The 21836-nt window shown below is 37.2% G+C and overlaps 1 protein-coding gene across 11 annotated transcripts in view; it reads left to right on the forward strand.

The window, feature by feature from the left end:
- The window catches only part of NEO1 (neogenin 1), a 232936-nt gene that overhangs the window by 51574 nt on the left and 159526 nt on the right, over positions 1-21836 (forward strand). For all 11 annotated transcript variants that reach the window (XM_082735725.1, XM_082735726.1, XM_082735717.1 and 8 more), the window contains exon 2: positions 20183-20500. In XM_082735725.1, coding sequence (XP_082591851.1) covers positions 20183-20500 — 318 coding nt within the window. The remainder of the gene's footprint in view (positions 1-20182; positions 20501-21836) is intronic.

Genomic DNA, 21836 nt, shown 5'->3' on the forward strand with positions numbered 1-21836 from the left:
TTCAGATGTTTCAATTTATTACTGTCATTGTTAATGCTTAGCTTTTCTATATATGGCCAGTAAAAACCTTTTGAGTCGTCTGTGATGACCCTAATAGTCATTTTGATAGCTTTTTTGCAGTTTCATCTTCTATTCCAATTGCAGGCCTGGAATTAACCAGTTTTTTTATCCTGGTTTTTTTTTTTTTAAGATTTTATTTATTTATTTATTTATTTGACAGAGATCACAAGTAGGCAGAGAGGCAGTCAGAGAGGGGCGGGGGAAGCAGGCTCCCCGCTGAGCAGAGAGCCGGGTGTGGGGCTCGATCCCAGGACCCTGGGATCACGACCCGAGCAGAAGGCAGAGGCTTTAACCCACCCAGGCGCCCCAAGCCAGTTTTTTTAAAGGTTCTTTTGTGTGGAAAGTGAAATTTAGAGCCAAAGTCTTATTGTGGAGAATACTTAATTGCACTGGTTTGGTCATTGTTACTAGGCCTTTTTAGTCAAGTGAGCTAGGAAATACATATTTTTTAGATAAGTGAAATACAAATTCATATTGGTACTTAAGATTAAAACTGAGGGAGGGAGGAGTCAAGATGGCGGAGAAGTAGCAGGCTCGGACTACTTCAGGTAGCAGGAGATCAGCTAGATAGCTTATCTAAAGATTGCAAACACTTACAAATCCAACGGGAGATCCGGAGATCGAAGAGAAGAAGAACCGCAATTCTAGAAACAGAAAATCAGCCACTCTCTGAAAGGTCGGACTGGCAGAGAAGTGAATCCAAAGTGATGGGAAGATAGACTGAGGTGGGAGTGGCTGGCTCCCAGCAAGCGTCAGAGCAACAGAACACTAAATCAGGACTTTTAAAAGTCTGTTCCAATGAGGGACATCGCTCCCGAGGCTAAACCGGGGTGAAGCCCATGCAGGGTCAGCGTGGCCTCAGGTCCCGAGGGTAACAGAAGTATCGGGGGTGTCTGAGTGTCGCAGAGCTTACAGGTATTAGAACGGGGAAGCCGGCTACAGAGACAGAGCCGAGGAGTGAGCTCCCTTCTCGGGTTTACCTTGAACCGGTCGCAGGCTCGGTGAGCTCGGAGCATGGCCAGAGGCCAGGGAGATGAGTAATTGGGCGCTATTCTCTGAGGGCGCACTGAGGAGTGGGGCCCCGAGCTCTCGGCTCCTCAAGGCAGGAGACTGGGAGGCCATTTTCATTCCCGTCCTCCAGAACTCTATGGAAAGCGCTCAGGGAACAAAAGCTCCTGAAAGCAAACCCAAGCGGATTACTCAGCCTGGCTCCTGGTAAGGGTGGTGCAATTCCACCTGGGGCAAAGACACCTGAGAATCACCACAACAGGCCCTTCCCCCAGAAGATCAACAAGAATTCCAGCCAGGACCAAGTTCACCTACTAAGGAGTGCAGGTTCAATACCAAGGAGAGCAGCGGAATTCCAGAGGAGGAGAAAGCAAAGCACGGAACTCATGGCTTTCTCCCTATGGTTCTTTAGTCTTGCAGTTAATTTAATTTAATTTTTTTTTTTATTTTTCAATTTTTTTTCTCCTGCTAATTTTTTAACTTTTACCCTTTTCTTTTTTTAACGTTTTAAACTAGTTTATCTAATATATATATTTTTCCGTTTTTATAGTTTTTCTTTATTCATTTTCTTTTTTTTTTTAATTTTTTTTTTTTTTCCTGAACCTCTTTTTATCCCGTTTCTCCTGCCCACGATTTGGGATCTCTTCTGATTTGGTTAAAGCATATTTTCCTGGGGTCTTTGCCACTCTTTTAGTATTTTACTTGCTCCTTCACACACTCTTATCTGGACAAAATGACAAGGCAGAAAAATTCACCGCAGAAAAAAGAACAAGAGGCAGTACCGAAGGCTAGGGACCTAATCAATACAGACATTGGTAATATGTCAGATCTAGAGTTCAGAATGATGATTCTCAAGGTTCTAGCTGGGCTCAAAAAAAGTATGGAAGATATTAGAGAAACCCTCTTGGGAGATATAAAAGCCCTTTCTGGAGAAATAAAATAACTAAAATCTAACCAAGTTGAAATTAAAAAAAAGCTATTAATGAGATGCAATAAAAAATGGAGGCTCTCACTGCTAGGATAAATGAGGCAGAAGAAAGAATTAGCGATATAGAAGACCAAATGACAGAGAATAAAGAAGCTGAGCAAAAGAGGGACAAACAGCTACTGGACCATGAGGGGAGAATTCAAGAGATAAGTGACAACATAAGCCAAAACAACATTAGAATAATTGGGATTCCAGAAGAAGAAGAAAGAGAGAAGGGAGCAGAAGGTATATTGGAGAGAATTATTGGAGAAAATTTCCCTAATATGGCAAAGGGAACAAGCATCAAAATCCAGGAGATGCAAAGAACCCCCCTCAAAACGAATTAAGAATAGGTCCACACCCCGTCACCTAATAGTAAAATTTCAAGACTTAGTGACAAAGAGAAAATGCTGAAAGCAGCCAGGAAAAGAAGTCTGTAACATACAATGGTAAAAATATTAGATTGGCAGCCGACTTATCCACAGAGACCTGGCAGGCCAGAAAGAGCTGGCATGATATATTCAGAGCACTAAATGAGAAAAACATGCAGCTAAGAATAGTATATCCAGTTAGGCTACCACCGAAAATAGAAGGAGAGATAAAAAGCTTCCAGGACAAACAAAAACTGAAAGAATTTGCAAACACCAAACCTGCTCTACAGGAAATATTGAAAGAGAGAGCCTAAAAGTAGTAGTAGATCAGAAAGAACAGAGACAATATACAGTAACAGTCACCTTACAGGCCATACAATGGCACCAAATTCATATCTCTCAATAGTTACTCTGAATGTTAATGGGCTAAATGCCCCAATCAAAAGCCACAGGGTATCAGAATGGATAAAAAAACAAAATCCATCTATATGTTGCCTACAAGAAACTCATTTTAAACCTGAAGACACCTCCAGATTTAAAGTGAGGGGGTGGAAAACAATTTACCATGCTAATGGACATCAGAAGAAAGCAGGAGTGGCAATCCTTATATCAGATCAATTATTTTAAGCCAAAGAGTATAATAAGAGATGAGGAAGGACACTATATCATACTCAAAAGAACTGTCCAACAAGAAGATTTAACAATTTTAAATATCTATGCCCCTAACGTGGGAGCACCCAACTATATAAACCAATTAATAACAAAACCAAAGAAACACATCAACAATAATAGTAGGGGACTTTAACACTCCCCTCACTGAAATGGACAGATCATCCAAGCAAAAGATCAACAAGGAAATAAAGGCCTTAAATGACACACTGGACCAGATGGACATCACAGATATATTCAGAACATTTCATCCCAAAGCAACAGAATACACATTCTTCTCTAGTGCACATGGAACATTCTCCAGAATAGATCACATCCTTGGTCCTAAATAAGGTCTCAACCGGCATTAAAAGATTGGGATCATTCCCTGCATATGTTCAGACCACAGTGTTCTGAAGCTAGAACTCTGTCACAAGAGGAAATTTGGAAAGAACCCCAATACATGGAGACTAAACAGCGTCCTTCTAAAGAATGAATGGGTCAACCAGGAAATTAAAGAAGAATTGAAAAAATTCATGAAAGCAAATGATAATGAAAACACAATGGTTCAGAATCTGTGGGACACAACAAAGGCAGTCTTGAGAGGAAAATATATAGCGGTACAAGCCTTTCTCAAGAAACAAGAAAGCTCTCAAGTACACAACCTAACCCTACACCTAAAGGAGCTGGAGAAAGAACAAGAAAGAAACCCTAAACCCAGCAGGAGAAGAGAAATCATAAAGATCAGAGCAGAAATCAATGAAATAGAAACCAAAAAAACAATAGAACAAATCAATGAAAGTAGGAGCTGGTTCTTTGAAAGATTTAATAAGATTGATAAACCCCTGGCCAGACTTATCAAAAAGAAAAGAGAAAGGACCCAAATAAATAAAATCATGAATGAAAGAGGAGAGATCACAACTAACATGAAAGAAATACAGACAATTATAAGAACATACTATGAGCAACTCTACGCCAACATATTTGACAATATGGAAGAAATGGATGCATTCCTAAAGACATATAAACTACCACAACTGAACCAGGAAGAAATAGAAAACCTGAACAGACCCATACCAGTAAGGAGATTGAAACAGTCATCAAAAATCTCCAAACAAACAAAAGCCCAGGGCCAGACGTCTTCCCAGGGGAATTCTACCAAACATTTAAAGAAGCACTAATTCCTATTCTCCTGAAACTGTTCCAAAAAATAGAAATGGAAGGAAAACTTCCAAACTCATTTTATGAGGCCAGCATCACCTTGATCCCAAAGCCAGACAAGGATCCCATCAAAAAAGAGAATTACAGACCAATATCCTTGATGAACACAGATGCGAAAATTCTCACCAAAATACTAGCCAATAGGATTCAACAGTACATTAAAAGGATTATTCACCACGACCAATTGGGATTTATTCCAGGTCTGCAAGGTTGGTTCAGCATCCGCAAATCAATCAATGTGATACAACACATTAATAAAAGAAAGAACAAGAACCATATGATATGCTCAATAGATGCCGAAAAAGCATTTGACAAAGTACAGCATCCCTTCCTGATCAAAACTCTTCAAAGTGTAGGGTTAGAGGGCATATACCTCAATATCATCAAAGCCATCTATGAGAAACCCACCACAAATATCATTCTCAATGGAGAAAAACTGAAAGCTTTTCTGCTAAGGTCAGGAACACAGCAGGGATGTCCATTATCACCACTGCTATTCAACATAGTACTAGAAGTCCTAGCCTCAGCAATCAGACAACAAAAGGAAATTAAAGGCATCCAAATCGGCAAAGAAGAAGTCAAACTATCACTCTTCGCAGATGATATGATACTATATGTGGAAAACCCAAAGACTCCAAAACTTCTAGAACTTGTGCAGGAATTGAGTAAAGTGTCATGATATAAAATCAGTGCACAGAAATCAGTTGCATTTCTCTACATCAACAAGAAGACAGAAGAAAGAGAAATTAAGGAGTCAATCCCATTTACAATTGCACCCAAAACTATAAGATACCTAGGAATAAACCTAACCAAAGAGGCTAAGAATTTATACTCAGAAAACTATAAAGTACTCATGAAAGAAATTGAGGAAGACACAAAGAAATGGAAAAATGTTCCATGCTCCTGGATTGGAAGAATAAATATTGTGAAAATGTCTATGCTACCTAAAGCAATCTACACATTTAATGCAATTCCTATCAAAATACCATCCATTTTTTTCAAAGAAATGGAACAAATAATCCTAAAATTTATATGGAACCAGAAAAGACCTCGAATAGCCAAAGGGATATTGAAAAAGAAAGCCAAAGTTGGTGGCATCACAATTCCGGACTTAACGCTCTATTACAAAGCTGTTATTATCAAGACAGCATGGTACTGGCACAAAAACAGACACATAGATCAATGGAACAGAATAGAGAGCCCAGAAATAGACCTGCAACTCTATGGTCAACTCATCTTCGACAAAGCAGGAAAGAATGTCCAGTGGAAAAAAGACAGCCTCTTCAATAAACGGTGCTGGGAAAATTGGACAGCCACATGCAGAAAAATGAAATTGGACCATTTCCTTACACCACACACGAAAATAGACTCCAAATGGATGAAGGACCTCAATGTGAGAAAGGAATCCATCAAAATCCTTGAGGAGAACACAGGCAGCAACCTCTTCGACCTCAGCCGCAGCAATATCTTCTTAGGAACGTCGCCAAAGGCAAGGGAAGCAAGGGCAAAAATGAACTATTGGGATTTTATCAAGATCAAAAGCTTTTGCACAGCAAAGGAAACAGTTAACAAAACCAAAAGACAACTGACAGAATGGGAGACGATATTTGCAAACGACATATCAGATAAAGGTCTAGTGTCCAAAATCTATAAAGAACTTAGCAAACTCAATACCCAAAGAACAAATAATCCAATCAAGAAATGGGCAGAAGACATGAACAGATATTTCTGCAAAGAAGACATCCAGATGGCCAACAGACACATGAAAAAGTGCTCCATATCACTCGGCATCAGGGAAATACAAATCAAAACCACAATGAGGTATCATCATACATCAGTCAGAATGGCTGTAATTAACAAGTCATGAAATGACAGATGCTGGCGAGGATGTGGAGAAAGGGGAACCCTCCTACCCTGTTGGTGGGAATGCAGGTTGGTGCAACCACTCTGGAACACAGCAAGGAGGTTTCTCAAAATGTTGAAAATAGAACTACCCTATGACCCAGCAATTGCACTACTGGGTATTTACCCTAAAGATACAAGCGTAGTGATTCGAAGGGGCACGTGCACCCGAATGTTTATAGCAGCAATGTCCACAATAGCCAAACTATGGAAAGAACCTAGATGTCCATCAACAGATGAATGGCTAAAGAAAACGTGGTATATATACACAATGGAATACTATGCAGCCATCAAAAGAAATGAAATCTTGCCATTTGTGACGACGTGGATGGAACTAGAGGGTATCATGCTTAGCAAAATAAGTCAATCGGAGAAAGACAACTATCATATGATCTCCCTGATATGAGGAAGTGAAGATGCAACTTGGGGGGTGAAGGAGAAGAATAAATGAAACAAGATGGGATTGGGAGGGAGACAAACCATAAGTGACTCTTAATCTCACAAAACAAACTGAGGGTTGCTGGGGGGAGGGGGTTTGGAGAAGAGGGGTGGAGTTATGGACATTGGGGATGGTGTGTGCTATGGTGAGTGCTGTGAAGTGTGTAAACCTGGTGATTCACAGACCTGTACCCCTGGGGATAAAAATTATATTACATATTTATAAAAAATTTTTAAAAAGATTAAAACTGAGGGGATAGATGGTTTTTACTTTAGCTCATTGATTTTTTTTTTAAAATAGTGATTCAGAACTTTCATATAACACCTGTTGCTCATCACAAGTGCAATCCTTTATCCCCATCACCTGTGTTACCCATCCCCCACCTACCTTCCCTCTGGTAACCACCAATTTGTTCTCTGTAGTTAAGAGTGATTTTTGGTATATCTCCCTCACTTTGTTCTCCTTTGCTCATTTTTTTTTTTTTTTAATATTGACTGACTGACTTTGCTTAGCATTATATTCTGTAGCTCCATCCATGTTGTTGCAAATAGCTAGATCTCATTGTTTTAATAGAGCTGAATATATATACGACTTATTTATTCATTCATCTATTGACGGCTGCTTCTGCTGCTTCCTTATGTTGGCTGTTGTAAATAATGCTGCTGTAAACAGAGAGGTGCACGTATCCCTTTGAATTTGTGTTTTTGTATCCTTTGGGTAAATACCCAATAGTGGAATTGCTGGACCAAAGGGTACTTCTATTTTTAACTTTTTGAGGAACCTCCATACTGTTTTTCTGAGTGACTGCACCAGTTCTCATTCTCCACAACACTGCACAAGGGTTCATTTTTCTCCACACCTGTTGTTTCTTGTGTTGTTGATTTTAATCATTCCAACAGATCACCTCATTGATTTTACATCTATATTGCTTTTCTTCCACACTGAGAATCCTGGTTGGTTGGTTGGTTTGCTTGTTTTTTGAGAATCCTGTTCTTCATGACATTAATGAAATTACTCATTTGCTTTATCCTACAACACGCACGTACACCCACCAGTCTCAGAATAACATTACCAATAGTAACTACAACAAAATGGCTATTAAAATAGTTAAAATTTTTTGCAGTCCCTTTGGTCCTTAGGGCATATTCCACTAAGTATAGTTTGGTTATTGTGTTCTTAAATTGTCTTATGATAGTTCCTGTCTGGATGGTCATAATGACAACTAGAGATTTAGGCTTGTTTCATCACCATTTTCAATATTTAGGGATCTCTAAGATTTAGTTTTGTATTTTAAATTTATACAACATTCGATCCCAAACTTGTATGTACAAGTTCTGTTCAGAGACATCTAGCTTCAATTCCTGTCTCCTCTAACTGTATTTCATTCCCCTGTATGGGTTAAAAATTACATGTGTATCATCTATTACTATCCCATCTCTCTTAGATAAATATACCCACTTCTCTCCAGTGTTGCTTTTCCAATTAATTTATTCTAGGGATCACTCCCTGGTAGAAGATAAAGTTACTCTGTTACCGGGTTTGTAGCTACACAGTACCTCACTTATCCATGAACCACCATGTGTTCAGGGCTCTCTCCCTGCTGCTGCTTTGCATAGTGCTGCAGTGGTTTCTCTTGCTTGTACCTATTTTCGTATTTTGGTCAGTGTATTTTTGGGATAGATTCATAGACATGGGGATTACTAAGTCAAAGGGAAAATGCAGTTATAATTGTGCTAGATATTGCAAACTTTCCTCTCTAGTGGATATGCCATTTTGCATTCCCCTTAGGCTGTTCCCCTGTACTTTGCCTACAGAGTATGTTGTGGAAAATTTGTATTTTGGCCAACATGTTAGGTGAATAGTTGTATCTCAGTGTAGTTTTAATTTGCATTTCTCTTATTATGAGTGAGGTTGAGTATCTTTTAAAATGATTAAGGACCATTTGCATTTCATTTTAGTAATGAATTCTACATCTGTGTGAAAATGGTATGCAGTTATATCATGGAGAAGTCTTATTTTACTCTCACAGATGTATTTACAACTGCCTGGTTAATACATACATGGTTTCATTGTGAGTATTCTGGGGTTTATGTCTTATCCTTCTGATACTGTTAACAACTTTCATGGATTTTTAGGTCTCCTTTTCTCCTCCCCCAAGGATTATTTCCTATCAGAAATATGTTATCAAGAGAGTAAGAACTCAGTGAATGAAATGTCAATTTGTGACTTAATATGACAGCTTACTAATGTAGGCTTGAATTAGCTTTAGGCTAATCAGGCTTTACCAAGTTTTTGAATTCAGTTTATTTCCATCATTAAATACACAGTTGAACAGAAGAATTCCAGAACCTGGTCTACAGACCTTGTGAAACAATGACATGATCTTTCTGAAACATCTGTTTACTTTGCATTGAGAGCTTATGCACACACAGCTTTCTTTGCAGAAAATAGCTCTGGTATTGAAAGATTCATTATTACAGATTCTTAGTCTTGTGTTCTTCTCTTTTGCATATATTTAAGTTGTTAGATTGTCCTGTGGGATTTCATAAATATTACTTCTGTTAGTAAAGCTGCTGATAGCAAAAGCTTTCAATAAATTATTCATGTGCCATTTGTTTTCTGTGTTCAAAATTAGCATCTTTACTCAGAATTTTTTTTAGCTGAACTCGGTAGCAATTCATAAACATATGGTGGTATAGTCACAGAAAATCTGTAATGCTTGTTTTCCATATGAGAAAAGTACTCTATTAGCAGTATTTAGAGCAATATCAGCTCTCTAAAACATAGCTGATTACTGAAAAATAATGGAAAATCGCTTTAAAAAATGTGAAATAATTACTCAAAAAATTGCTGCACTTTCAAGATATAGACCACCAAATTTTATGTTTTGCTTGTTCTTTGTGTACTTAATGTTCACTTTCATTCATCAAAAACTTTAGGTCTTGTTTTACAGTCTTCTCTATTGCAAGTCTGTCATTGTTCTGGAAATGTGAAAATCTGCTTGACTTACTTTCTAGTACCATCTTCAGTTCTTCACTTTCTTTATCTCCAGTGGCTTCTCTTTTATGCCAAATACTAGCTTCTAGAATTGCACCCCAGCCCTTGTAATCACTCGATAGTGCTGAAATATCATTAAAATAGTATCACGGTCTTGCCACAGTCTCCTGTCCTTCCACGATTCTCACATTGTGCCGGCAGCACTCATAGCAGTGTTCTGTTCACTCTTGTGTATTTCCTTCCCTGTCTGTCTTAGATTCTATTGACAACCAGGTGCTGGTGTCTTCATCTTCAGCCCTCTTCATTTTTACTTGCCACTCACTACTTAGGAAGTTTCAGTTTTAAATGTCTATGTTCTCTTCATTTTATAGTCTGCAGATCTACGTTCTCATATTTGCACTTCTTTTTAAATACAGTTAGCAACCTCACTGTGCTGTCCCTGTGGGCAGAACAGTAATCCTGTTCTCCTTTTTGATGTTCCTGTCCATTCTCACTACAGCTCCTTCAGATGTTTACCACCACGTGCAAAACTCTGACCCTTCCTGACAGCCCAGCCTGCCCACACCAGCAATAGTTGTGCTCACCTCCTACTTTAGTGACTGTACAAGCAATTAACTATGACTCCCATAGCTAACACCAGGCTTATTCATATCCTCATCTTTCCTTCTTGTTACAACAAAAGAAGTGTCCTTTCTCTGATCCAGAATTAATTGTTTGTTTGTTTGTTTTTATTTAATTATTTTTATTAACATATAATGTATTATTTACCCCAGGGGTACAGGTCTGTGAATCATCATGATATGCTTTTTTTAATATGGACATTTAACACTTGAAATTTCCCTCAAAGCATTGCTTTAGTCACATTGCACAAATTTGACATGCTGTATTTTCATTTTCATTAAGTTGAGAATAATTTGTAATTTCTCATGTGATTTCTTCTTTGATCTGTGAGTTATTTAGTAGTACATTCCCTAATGTCCAAATATTTTAGAATTTTCCAGCTACTGGTTACTGATTTCTAGTATAGTTCCATTGTGGTTAGGAGATATACTTTGTACAACTTCAGTCTCTCATATGTACATTAGTGGTCATCCACAGATTCAAGGGGACTCTTATTGCTAAACTCCAGAGGTTGTGTGCATCTCTCTCAGCAGCGCCTCCTTTTTTCTACTCTGCAGATTGTAGTAACGTTGGCCTCCTCAACTCTGATCTGTTTCTTTAACTGTGAGATTTCAGAGGTCTCTGTGCTTTCCCTTTCTCATGCTGAGGACTGGAAGGGATATCTGCAGGGTAAATGGGGTGATTTTATGGCTCATCTTATTTGTTTCCTATCAGGGGTCACAGTCCTGCATTTTATGTTGTCCAGTGTCTGAAAAAAACAGTTTCATTGATTTTTGTCCAGTTTTCTAGTTGTCTAAGGCAGGATGGTAAGTCTAGTTTCTGTTACTCCTTAATGGCTAAAGGCCTTGATCACAGTCTTAACCATCTTTTGGCCTGAATATTTGATTTCACCCTCTGTACTGGTTCTTTCCATCTTTCAACATGATCCAGTCTCTCTTCCTTTACTAAGAATATAAAAGAAGACCAAGCTCGGGTTTTCTTTATTTACCAGTCTCTCTCTCCTCTGCCTTTTCTAATGAGTCTCTTTCCCTATTTTTGGTTTTATTTTATCTAGTTTTCTAGCCTTCTGCCAGGGAAAGCAGGCCTTAAAAAAAGAGAGACAGTGAATTGCTGGGAAGAGCATATAAAAGGTAGGATTAGGAGACTAGAACCTTCACAGAGCTAGTTGTCAGGGACAGCCTCTGTACAAGTGACAGTTGGTAGAAACATGGAAGGTGAGAGGAAGCTAGCTAGCTGTGTGATGGAAGGGTGGCTGCAGAGCCAGTGTTCAGGCAGAGGGGATAGCAGAGGCAAAAGCTGTAAGATGGGAAAGAACATGGCTTGTTCAAGAACTTGAAGAATGTGACCAGAGCTTGTTGAGTTGGAGGGAGCATGATGGGAGATTAGGTTGTAGAGAGGCAGGGACCAGATCTTTCAGCCCCTTTTGAATGTCATGGTAATGGATTGGATTTTACATTTACAGTAATGGGGGAGCTGTTGCAAAATTAAGCAGAGGAGAAAGATGTTTAGACTTGAGTTTTAAGATCACTTAACATTATATGTAATTGTCAAAATGTGATTAGAAGTAAAAAAAATATGGTCCATATTTTGCGTAGCAGTTTCTAAAGTGGGATTGGTGAAAACTAAGGTGCTAGGTATTAGCAGTTTGGGAGAAAACATTGTAGGCTTTTGAAGTTTTTCTTATGGACTTGTTATCTGCCAAGCAGTAGGATAGGGGCTTTATACCTGTCTTCACAGAGATTTCCTTGAAAGGAGGGCATTTTTTTTTCCTGTTTCACAAGGGAGAGAATTTTAGACAGAGAAATTAGCTAGAATAGCAGAGCTAGAATTCAAAATTATGTTTGCTTGACTTCATTTTACAAAAGAGTTTTCCACTGTGGCTGTTTTTTTTTTTTTTTTTTTTTTTTTTTTTTGCTGGGAGAGGGGAGAGTTGGGAGAATGAAAATTGAAGAAAAGGAAAGCATTCTTATTATAACAAATGTTTCTTGAATAAACAATTTCAGATATTTTTCACTTGGGGGAAATGGTTGGGAAAGTAGATGCTATAAATTAGAATAATCAAATTGAATTTCCCTAATAGGGTATTAGTAGCCTGAAAAACAATTTCAGCTCCAGCTTTGGTTAGAAGTTGACATCTCTGTTTTATACCCGTACCATGACAGTTTTTCATGGTATATGTATATCACGCAAATAAAACCATCCATGTAATATTAACAGCTAACCACATGCCTTACTTGCAGTTCCAGGAAAGGAGTTCTGCGTCTCTCTAGATTCAGTCTTTGGAGAAACTGGCTGTCAGGGCAGAGGGGGGCTGAGCTCTGGAGCTGGGGGCCCTAATTGTTATGCAGCAAAAGAAAGTGGAAAACATTTAACTTTAAAGTATTGCTTGTTCTTAGTCAGGAATGTGAATATATTATCTTTTTGAGTACTTTGAATTGATTATTATTTTAACTTTCTAATTTTTAGACTTTTTGATTTTAAATTGAGAACTTGAAACCAGGGACAGTAAGCTATATGGCAAGAGTGGACACCAAAGGCTCAGGAAGGATAAAATGTAGAATTTACAGACTGAGTGGATAGGATAGGGTAGTCAAAAGTAAAGTTATTAAGGAGTAAAAGAGGTATGAAGTCCTCTGGCATTAGTTTCTTAGCTTATATTGAAGACACGATTGTTAAAGGATGAGTAACATTATATATAGAATGCTTACATTCATAAGTATGTAAAAAGGCTGGCTTATCTTTCTGTCCTGCATTTCTGATGCTGTCAAACTTTGAACCTCTGTGGGCAGTAAGACAGATTTCATTTTATTTCTGCCAGTATTCAAATACTGTATGTTATTTTTTAACTCTGGGCATGATAAAATTTAGAATTATTGGCCATGTTGGTGTGCAGTGAGTGATACAATTTGTTGATATTTGGGGGTGGGGAAATTACAACTGAGATAAGTTCCCTGTGGATATTTTCCTTTCATAAGATGGAATTCTATCAAGAAGTGTGAAGTATTTTATCAAAAAGTGAGGAATAAAAAAAAAAGTGAGGAATAGTCTATCAAGAAGTGAGAGCTATTCCATTAAAAAGTGAGAAATTTGCGGAGATCGGGGAATGTAGAAGAGATCAGACAGGATCGTTAAGCCTGTTTCAGGATAGTGGGTATCATGACTGTGGTCATAGTAAACTGAAATTAAGCAAATTTAAGTGGATAGGGAATTAGGAACCTGGTGGGAAGTATAGGCCAGTTTTTATACAAAGTCAGCCAAGGAGTGAGTGTCTGATAACTTTTCTACTGTGACAAAGGAAAAATGATTAAATAAGCGGAGATAGATCTGAGTACTGGGTGTTGTAAGTGATAAATCACTGAATTCTACTCCTGAAACCAATATTGCACTGTAAGTTAACCAACTAAAATTTAAATAAAAATTAACAAAGAAATGGTGATAGATCTTTTTTTAAAAAAATCTTCTGTCCCAAGAAAGGATTATTTACTACCAATAACAAAAAGTTACTTTGTTATTAAACAGACATAGATGACCAGAGGAATGCATAGCAGTTGTTCATATTTTAAGAAGTAAGCAGTGCAGAAATCCATGGAGCAAAAAGCCTCCACGCCGCCCCTGTATGCTCTCCATCAGTAGCTGAATCCCACTAGTACCCCAGAAAACATTGTTAAACTATTCAGTGTTTATTCTTTTAGCCCTTTCCCTACATTATTATTTTTTTATATTTTATTTATTTAATTTTTAAAAATTTTAAGACTTTCATCATGATCCTTTTAATTAATTAATTTATTTTTTATGTTCAGTTAACCAGCATATAGTACATCATTAGTTTTTGATATACGTTCAATGATTATTTTAAGAGAGCATGGGTATGAGCGGGGAGGGGAGGGAGAGGGAGAGAATCTCAGACATACTCCTTGCTGAGCTCAGAGCCTGATACGGGGCTCGGTCCCACCATCATCCCAAGATCATAACCTAAGCTGAAATCAAAGGTCAGACTTAACGTACTGAGCCACCCAGGCACCCCTTCCCTACATTATTTACATTTAAATATATGCATACACACATATATGTACATGTGTATATGTTTTTATGTAACTGGGGTCATACTATATGTTTTTCGAACTTGGGTATTTTTTATTTAACAGGACATCTATTTTAATAATTTTTGAATATTGGCATATGAATATGCCCCAGACTTTTCATATTGTCCCTCTCCTATGCAGACTGTATATGAAAATAGCTTTATTTCTGCTGAACAATACTGTGTTTCATGTAAAATATTCACACAATAGCAAGGTGAAAGAAAAAATTAAACGTCAGCCAAAATCTCACCACCCTGAGATAATCTACATTTTAATGACTAGTATTTTAAAAATTTACCGTTAGGTATTTGCACAAGTGTGAACACACTTACCATAAACACGTGTAATATTTATAAAGGGGATTATACACACAAATTGATTTTTGTTATGAAATTATATTCTATGTGCTTGAATATTTTTATCTACCCACCTCCTCCATCTCCTCCCACTAAATCAGTGGTAACAACCTGGTATACTTCTACTTTCTCAGTGCTCAATCATATGCACATGACATTTTATTATTTATACTTGTCTGCATTGTTCATTTTTCTTGGAGTTCATTCCAGATCAGCTGATATGTGGCTCGTTTATTTTATCCTGGCTAAATATTCTAAGGCAGGAGGAGTCAGTAAACCATAGTCAATGGATCAAATTCTTCGTGCTGCTTGTTTTTATAAATAGAGGTTTATTGGAATATGGCCGTATCCATTTTTTGTGATGTGACTTTTAAAATTCTTTGTTGTGTGTGATATATTTCCTCTCAGTCTTGTCATATTTTGCTTTGTTATGATATTTTTGCCTTAAAGTTTTTAAAATTTGAATAGAATGAAGTGAAAAATGCCTTTTCTAACTTTGAAGTTCCCTATTTTGATTTGAAAGGTTACCTGACTCCAGGGTTATCTTTGTATCTTCCTAAAATCTTTTTTTTAAAGATTTATTTAGTTATTTATTTATTATTCATCTGAGAGACAGAGAGAGACTACAAGCTGGGGGTGGGGAGGGTGGAGGGGCAAAAGGGGAGGGAGAAGCCGACTTCTTGCCAATCAGGGAGCCTGACTTGGGGCTCCCTTCCAGGACCCTGATATCATGATCTGAGCTGAACACCGATGCTTAACCAGCTGAGCCACCTGGCACCCCCTAAAAGTCTTTTACCTAGTTTTTTTTTTTTTTCTGTAGGTCTCAAATGTATTTTTCTATATGTATATGAATGGCTTTATAGTGTAGTGTGGTTAAGATCACAGCCTGGTTCTGTTACTTACTACCTGTGTGACCTGGGACAAGGTATTTAACATTTCTGTGCTTTAGTATTCTCTAAAATGAGGATCATAATAGTACCTTTCATTAGATTGTAGTGGAGATTAAATGAGTAGTTAGTATGTAGAGAATGTTTAGAGCAGTCTCTGATACGTAGAAACATGTTAAGTGTTTACTGTTATTACCTGTTGTAAGTAGGCTTCTGTTTTTTCCCTCATGTGGATAATCAGTTGTCCTAGAAACATTGAGTAGTTCATCCTTTTCCCCAGTTGATGTAAAATGCATTCTCTGTTGCATATTAAGTTTCCAAATATATGTATATCTATAGATGTACATATATTTTTGAATCTTAAGCTTTCAAATATATATATTTGGATATGTATTTATAAATTATATATATTTATAATACATATAAATTTATATTTGGATTTATAGTTATACATTAAATATATATATTTGAATATATATTCTATATCTATCTATGGCTCTATTTCATGGCTCTCTAGCTTATGGAGCTCTGTTTATCCCCACTCCAGAGCCATAGTGACTTAATAAATACTGAAAACTGATGAGTGCAGTCCCTTTACTTTGTTCTTCTTAATTATTTTAGCTCTTCTTGGCTTTCTTTGGTCTTCTATATAATTTTTTAAGGACTCATCAAAACTTACAAACACCTGTTTGTTAGTTTTATCATAGAAGAAAGTGATACCAATTGGCTAGTATTGGAATGGAACCTGTGGTCTCATTGATATACTTCAAGCAGTGGAAGTTCTTAGAGGTTGTCTGGTTGTATCATCTAAAGATTAATACCATCCTTTCCTAAACTCTATCTCAAGATACCCCAAGGCACCTCCACACAACTCCCAGGGATATGTTAAGCTTTCTAAGGAAATGAAGTGACACCTGCTGGACACTGTGCGAACTTTGAGGTGAAGGTAGTTTACAGTTTCAACATTTAATTGTACTACCTTCATTTGAGTGCTGTGATGTTTATGAAATTGGGTTTTGGTGGTTGCTTGGATAAAAACCAAATACCATGCAAAAATCAGGAAATGAGGATGGCAGTATCCGATTTGATTTCAAGGTTTTGAGAACTGATGCAGTGTCCAGTTAGTGCACACATCCCATAATAACTAATTGTTCAAAAGTTAAAATATTTTTCAATTTGTCTGCATTATTTTTTTCAATAAGATACTAACTTGTTGGGTTCAAACAAATGAGTCAGTATTTATGTCCTAACTATAACATAAAACTGTTAGGTATTTCTTTTAGCTTAGGGAATTCGTGAAAATTTTTAAAAAATAAGGGCTCCTGGAGCCAAGAAACTTTGAGAATTTCTGTGCCCTAACAAACAAGTTAATACAAATATTTAAAGATTAAGAACATTTGAAGTGCTATGTAGGTACTGTGTGCCATGCTGGCTTGTAACAAGGTGGAACTAATCTTGTCTGGGCACAGAGACAGACAGCATTTCTGAGAAAGTAGTATTTAAGCTGAGCTTGAAGGAAGACTCGGGAATTAACGGGGGAGGGAGGGTGGGAATAGCTTGTGCAAAGAGGGCAGGAGCTGTGGAGGCTGGTGACAGATGCAGCAAGCCTTAGAGGGTGAGGGGAGAGTGATGCTCAGGGGAGGCTGAAGAGTAGGCAGAGGCTAAATCACACAGTGACCTGCAAGTTCTTTTAGGGAGTTTATTTAGTTAGTAAATGACGGTGGCAAGCCTTTGACGGATTTTAAGCAAAGGAACTGTACCTTAGGTCACTGTGTATTTATTGAGGGAATAAAATACAAAGATGCTATACATAAATATTTAAGTAATGCTGTATTCTAAGTAATATAGAGTGTATATTTGTGGTCAAATTTTGAAGGGCCTTGATTTTTCAGAGGCATTTGTAAACTTCCCTGTAATTAAAAATATTTTTTTGAAGGCATATACTCTTGTTCAGCTTGCTTGATATGGACTTTTAAAATGCAAGAAAGTCAGGGTGGCTTGGTTGGTTGGTTAAGCATCTGCATTAGGCTTGGGTCATGATCCCAGGGTCCTGGAATGGGGCCCCACATGGGACTCTCTGCTCCGCGGGGAGTCTGCTTCTCCCTTTCCCTCTGCTCTTCCCGTGGCTTGTTTTCTCTCTCGCTCTCAAATAAATAGAAAATCTTAAAAAAAAAATCAAAAGCAGGATAGAATAATACTAAGTTGTGAAACATTTACATTTATGTACTTAATATTTTTTAAATGACAAAAGCTGTCAAATTTTAAAATGAATTTTTTATTAATAATTATTTTAAGTTGGTAATTTGCATTTTTGATTGCCAGTCTAATACATTTATTTCTTAAGTTCCTGAATTGTTTAATTTGGGTGGTATAATAAAGATATAGCATTATACAGGAATGGTATAAGAGTAATTTCTCTTAGTTTAGCTATTATTTTGTATTGCCCTGGAGTTGATATTTTTATTTATTTTACTATAGTATCAATGTAACATTTTTTACAGTAATAAGCAAATCACATCAGGTTACTTCTGAAAAATTCCTAAGCTCATTTGCGTTTTAAGACTCAAAGAATCCATTTCATAAGCATCAAATAGGGATGGAACCCACTTCGTGGTGTTTGGAAAAGGAAGATTAGTCTGTTTGGAATTTGATTCTCATTTTTAGAAACATTTAAAACAACTGATTATTACTCTCCTCCCTCTACCAATGTATTTCATATTTATTTAGAACCACTCTTTCATTATGTAGTAAAGAACTAGTGTCATTCTTAAATTCATAGTGTAAATAAATTATAGGTAGGGGGTGTGTAGATATATTTTAAAAACAGTCTTGGTTTCATCTATTGGATTAAGCCTCCCTAATTGTTCACATGAAGAAATCGTATTAGAACTGATTACAGTGTGATTACAAGGGAGTTGGTCAGTACTCTTCTTAAAAGAGGTATAGCTTTCAGTTGGAAAGTTTTATCTGGCTGAGAATATAAGATTTATAGAAATTTTTTTATTATGTTCAGTTAGACAAAAAATAGTACATCATTAGTTTTTGATGTAGTGTTCAATGATTCATTCATTGCATATAACACCCAGTGCCCATCACAACACCTGCCCTCCTTAATACCCATCACCTGGCTACCCCATCCCACACCCCCCCTCCCTTCTGTAACTCTCAGTTTGGTTCCCAGAGTCCAGAGTCTCTCATGGTTTGTCTCCCTCTCTGATTTCTTCCCATGCAGTTTTCCCACCCTTCCCCTATGGTCCTTTGTGCTATTCCTTATGCTCTGCATATGAGTGAAACCATATGATAATTGTCTTTCTCTGGTTGACTTATTTCACTTAGCATAATGCCTTCCAGTTTCATCCATGTCATTGCAAATGGCGGATATTCATCCTTTCTGATGGCTGAGTAATAGTCCATTCTGTATATGAACCACATCTTTATCCATTCTTCTGTTGAAGGGCATCTTGTCTCCTTCCACAGTTTGGCTATTGTGGGCATTGCTACTATGAACATTGGGGTGCATATGCCCCTTCTTTTCACTACATCTGTATCTTTGTGGTGAATACCTAGTAGTGCAATTGCTGGGTCACAGCGATTCTATTTTTAGCCATTGGAAATACCACCTTATGCCAGTTAGAATGGCAAAAATGAACAAGACAGGAAACAATAAATGTTGGTGAGGATGTGGAGAACCTATTTACACTGTTGGTGGGAAAGCAAGCTGGTACAGCCACTCTGAACAACAGTATGAAGGTTCCTATAGCAAATTCTAAAAAAAAAATATGTTCTTCTCATGTTCAAGGAACTGGCCAAGGACTTAGAAAAATTAAACTGATCCCTTTTGTGCTCTTTACAGCAAAATGAATTCTAGGGTCACCTGGGTGGCTCAGTTGGTTAAGCATCTGACTCTTGATCTCAGCTCAGGTCTTGATCTCAGGGTTGTGAGCTCCTTACTTAAAAAATGGGTTACAGATGAAGATTAAATGTAGAAAATGAAATCACGGAAGTACTAGCACAAAACAAAGCTGAAATTTTTTTATAATCTTGGGATAAAAATCTTTTTGAGTATAACATTTAATTTTATGAGTTAAAATTTGCTTTCTTATAATAAAAATGAAGTCCAAGTGGAAAAAGGAATATTTGCAAAACATGGTTGCTAGGCCCAAAGATTGCTAGGTCAATAGATTGAGTAATCCACTAGAAAAATGGACATAGTGTATTTATGGTAAATTTATGAAACAAATACATACCTTATTAATAACAAAGAATCATTTCAATTTTGTGCTTCTTTTATGTTTCATAGAAAATGTCACTTTGAATAAAATAATTTTAAATATTTATAAATCCCATTGTAGGGTTTGAAATCTTTCATTAGATATTCATGTAATCTAACAAATTTGGGTTATCTCATCTGTCAGGGTCTTTTTTTCATCTTTTAAAGGGGTTGTATTTTGATTTCCTAGTAAAAGAAATTTTATTTATTGGATACTTACAGTGAAATGACTTTCAAGTATTATATCCAAACAGCATAATTATTTAACAATAACTTTTATACAAATTATATTTTCTTACAGAAATAGAAGAAGAAAGCTTTGCTTAACTTTTTTCTTTTTATTATTTTTGTAGGATCCAGCATTCGAACATTCACTCCATTTTATTTTCTGGTGGAACCAGTGGATACACTCTCAGTTAGAGGCTCATCTGTTATATTGAACTGTTCAGCATATTCTGAACCTTCTCCAAAAATTGAATGGAAGAAAGATGGAACTTTTTTAAACTTAGTATCAGATGACCGACGCCAGCTTCTCTCAGATGGGTCTTTATTTATCAGCAATGTGGTGCATTCCAAACACAATAAACCTGATGAAGGTTATTATCAGTGTGTGGCCACTGTTGAGAGTCTTGGAACTATTGTCAGCAGAACAGCCAAGCTCACAGTAGCAGGTACGTTTTTAAAAAATAATTTATTTGTATTTTTAAATTTTTATGAAAGTTATATCTTCATGAAAAGCAGTATTATCCTAGAGTTTTCATTTAACTGGTGACAAGAAATGTACGCATTTAACAAGTACCAGTTGAGCATCTGCTAGGTGCATGGCATTATGCTAAGACTTGCTTAGTGCCATAGGGAATGAACTCTTTCTGTCATTTAGATGGCTTATAGTTGCAGTCAGAAGTATTAAGTCCATTCTTTTCTTCTTTTTAACTTGGAAATGACGGAGGAAGTCATATAGGAAAATTGATTCCCTTTGATAGCTAACTTTTATCCTCCCCAGCATAACCACTTAGTATGGCTTTGTAAAGCTTGCAGTGTCACCAGAATCTTGGTTCCCTTATGTCCCAGCCAAGGAAATGACGTTTAATTCGATTAATTATTTAAAAATCTGTGGGATGTGGGTATTAAGGTGAAGAGCAGGAAGTTGTAAAGAGACAAACATTCACTCCCTTTTAGAGCATTCTTATTTGAAGAATAATGGAAGTGTAAGCTGAATAAGTCATACCTGCCTTATAGTAGACACTGGTCTTCTTCAGGTCAGTGTTTCTTCACTCGAGTACTAGAGGAAGTAGTTATTGTTAAGGGTCACACTGTACAAAAATGGTCTTATGTTTAAGTCTCATATTTATATTCATCTTGGTAAAATGCTGACATGTAAAAAAAGAACATGCGGGGGCACCTGGGTGGCTCAGTGGGTTAAGCCGCTGCCTTCGGCTCAGGTCATGATCTCAGGGTCCTGGGATCCAGCCCTGCAGGGGGCTCTTTGCTCAGCAGGGAGCCTGCTTCTCTCTCTCTCTCTCTCTCTCTGCTTCTCTGTCTACTTGTGATCTCTCTCTGTCAAATAAATAAATAAAATCTTTAAAAAAAATAAAAAATAAAGAACATGAGGAACAGAGTAGTTTCCCATCTCATTGCCACTGTAGGGTGATGGTTCCCCATTTCCCACTCACTCCAGGCTGTATCTGCTCATACATTCAGAATATGATTCATTCAGAGAATGATCACCAGATACTTGAAGCTGGATTTGAGTGTGATATAAAGCTACTATAATTATTCCCTAATCACAGACTGAGGATGGAAAAAGAAAAGGGGAAAAAAGTCACTTCTTTTGATTATTAGTCTTTCCTCCCCCCCCAACCCCTTTCATCTTTTTTTTCTTTCCTTCCTTTTTCCCTTCCTCTCCCTCCCTCCCTTTCTTCCTCTAATCTACTTGCCAGGCTTTCTCCAACATGCTGACAAATAAGTTAGCATTGTGGCTGCCCCTACAGTGTCACTTAGGTAAGC

Source organism: Mustela nivalis (assembly GCF_964662115.1).
Source record: "Mustela nivalis genome assembly, chromosome: 6".
Classification (NCBI taxonomy): domain Eukaryota; kingdom Metazoa; phylum Chordata; class Mammalia; order Carnivora; family Mustelidae; genus Mustela; species Mustela nivalis.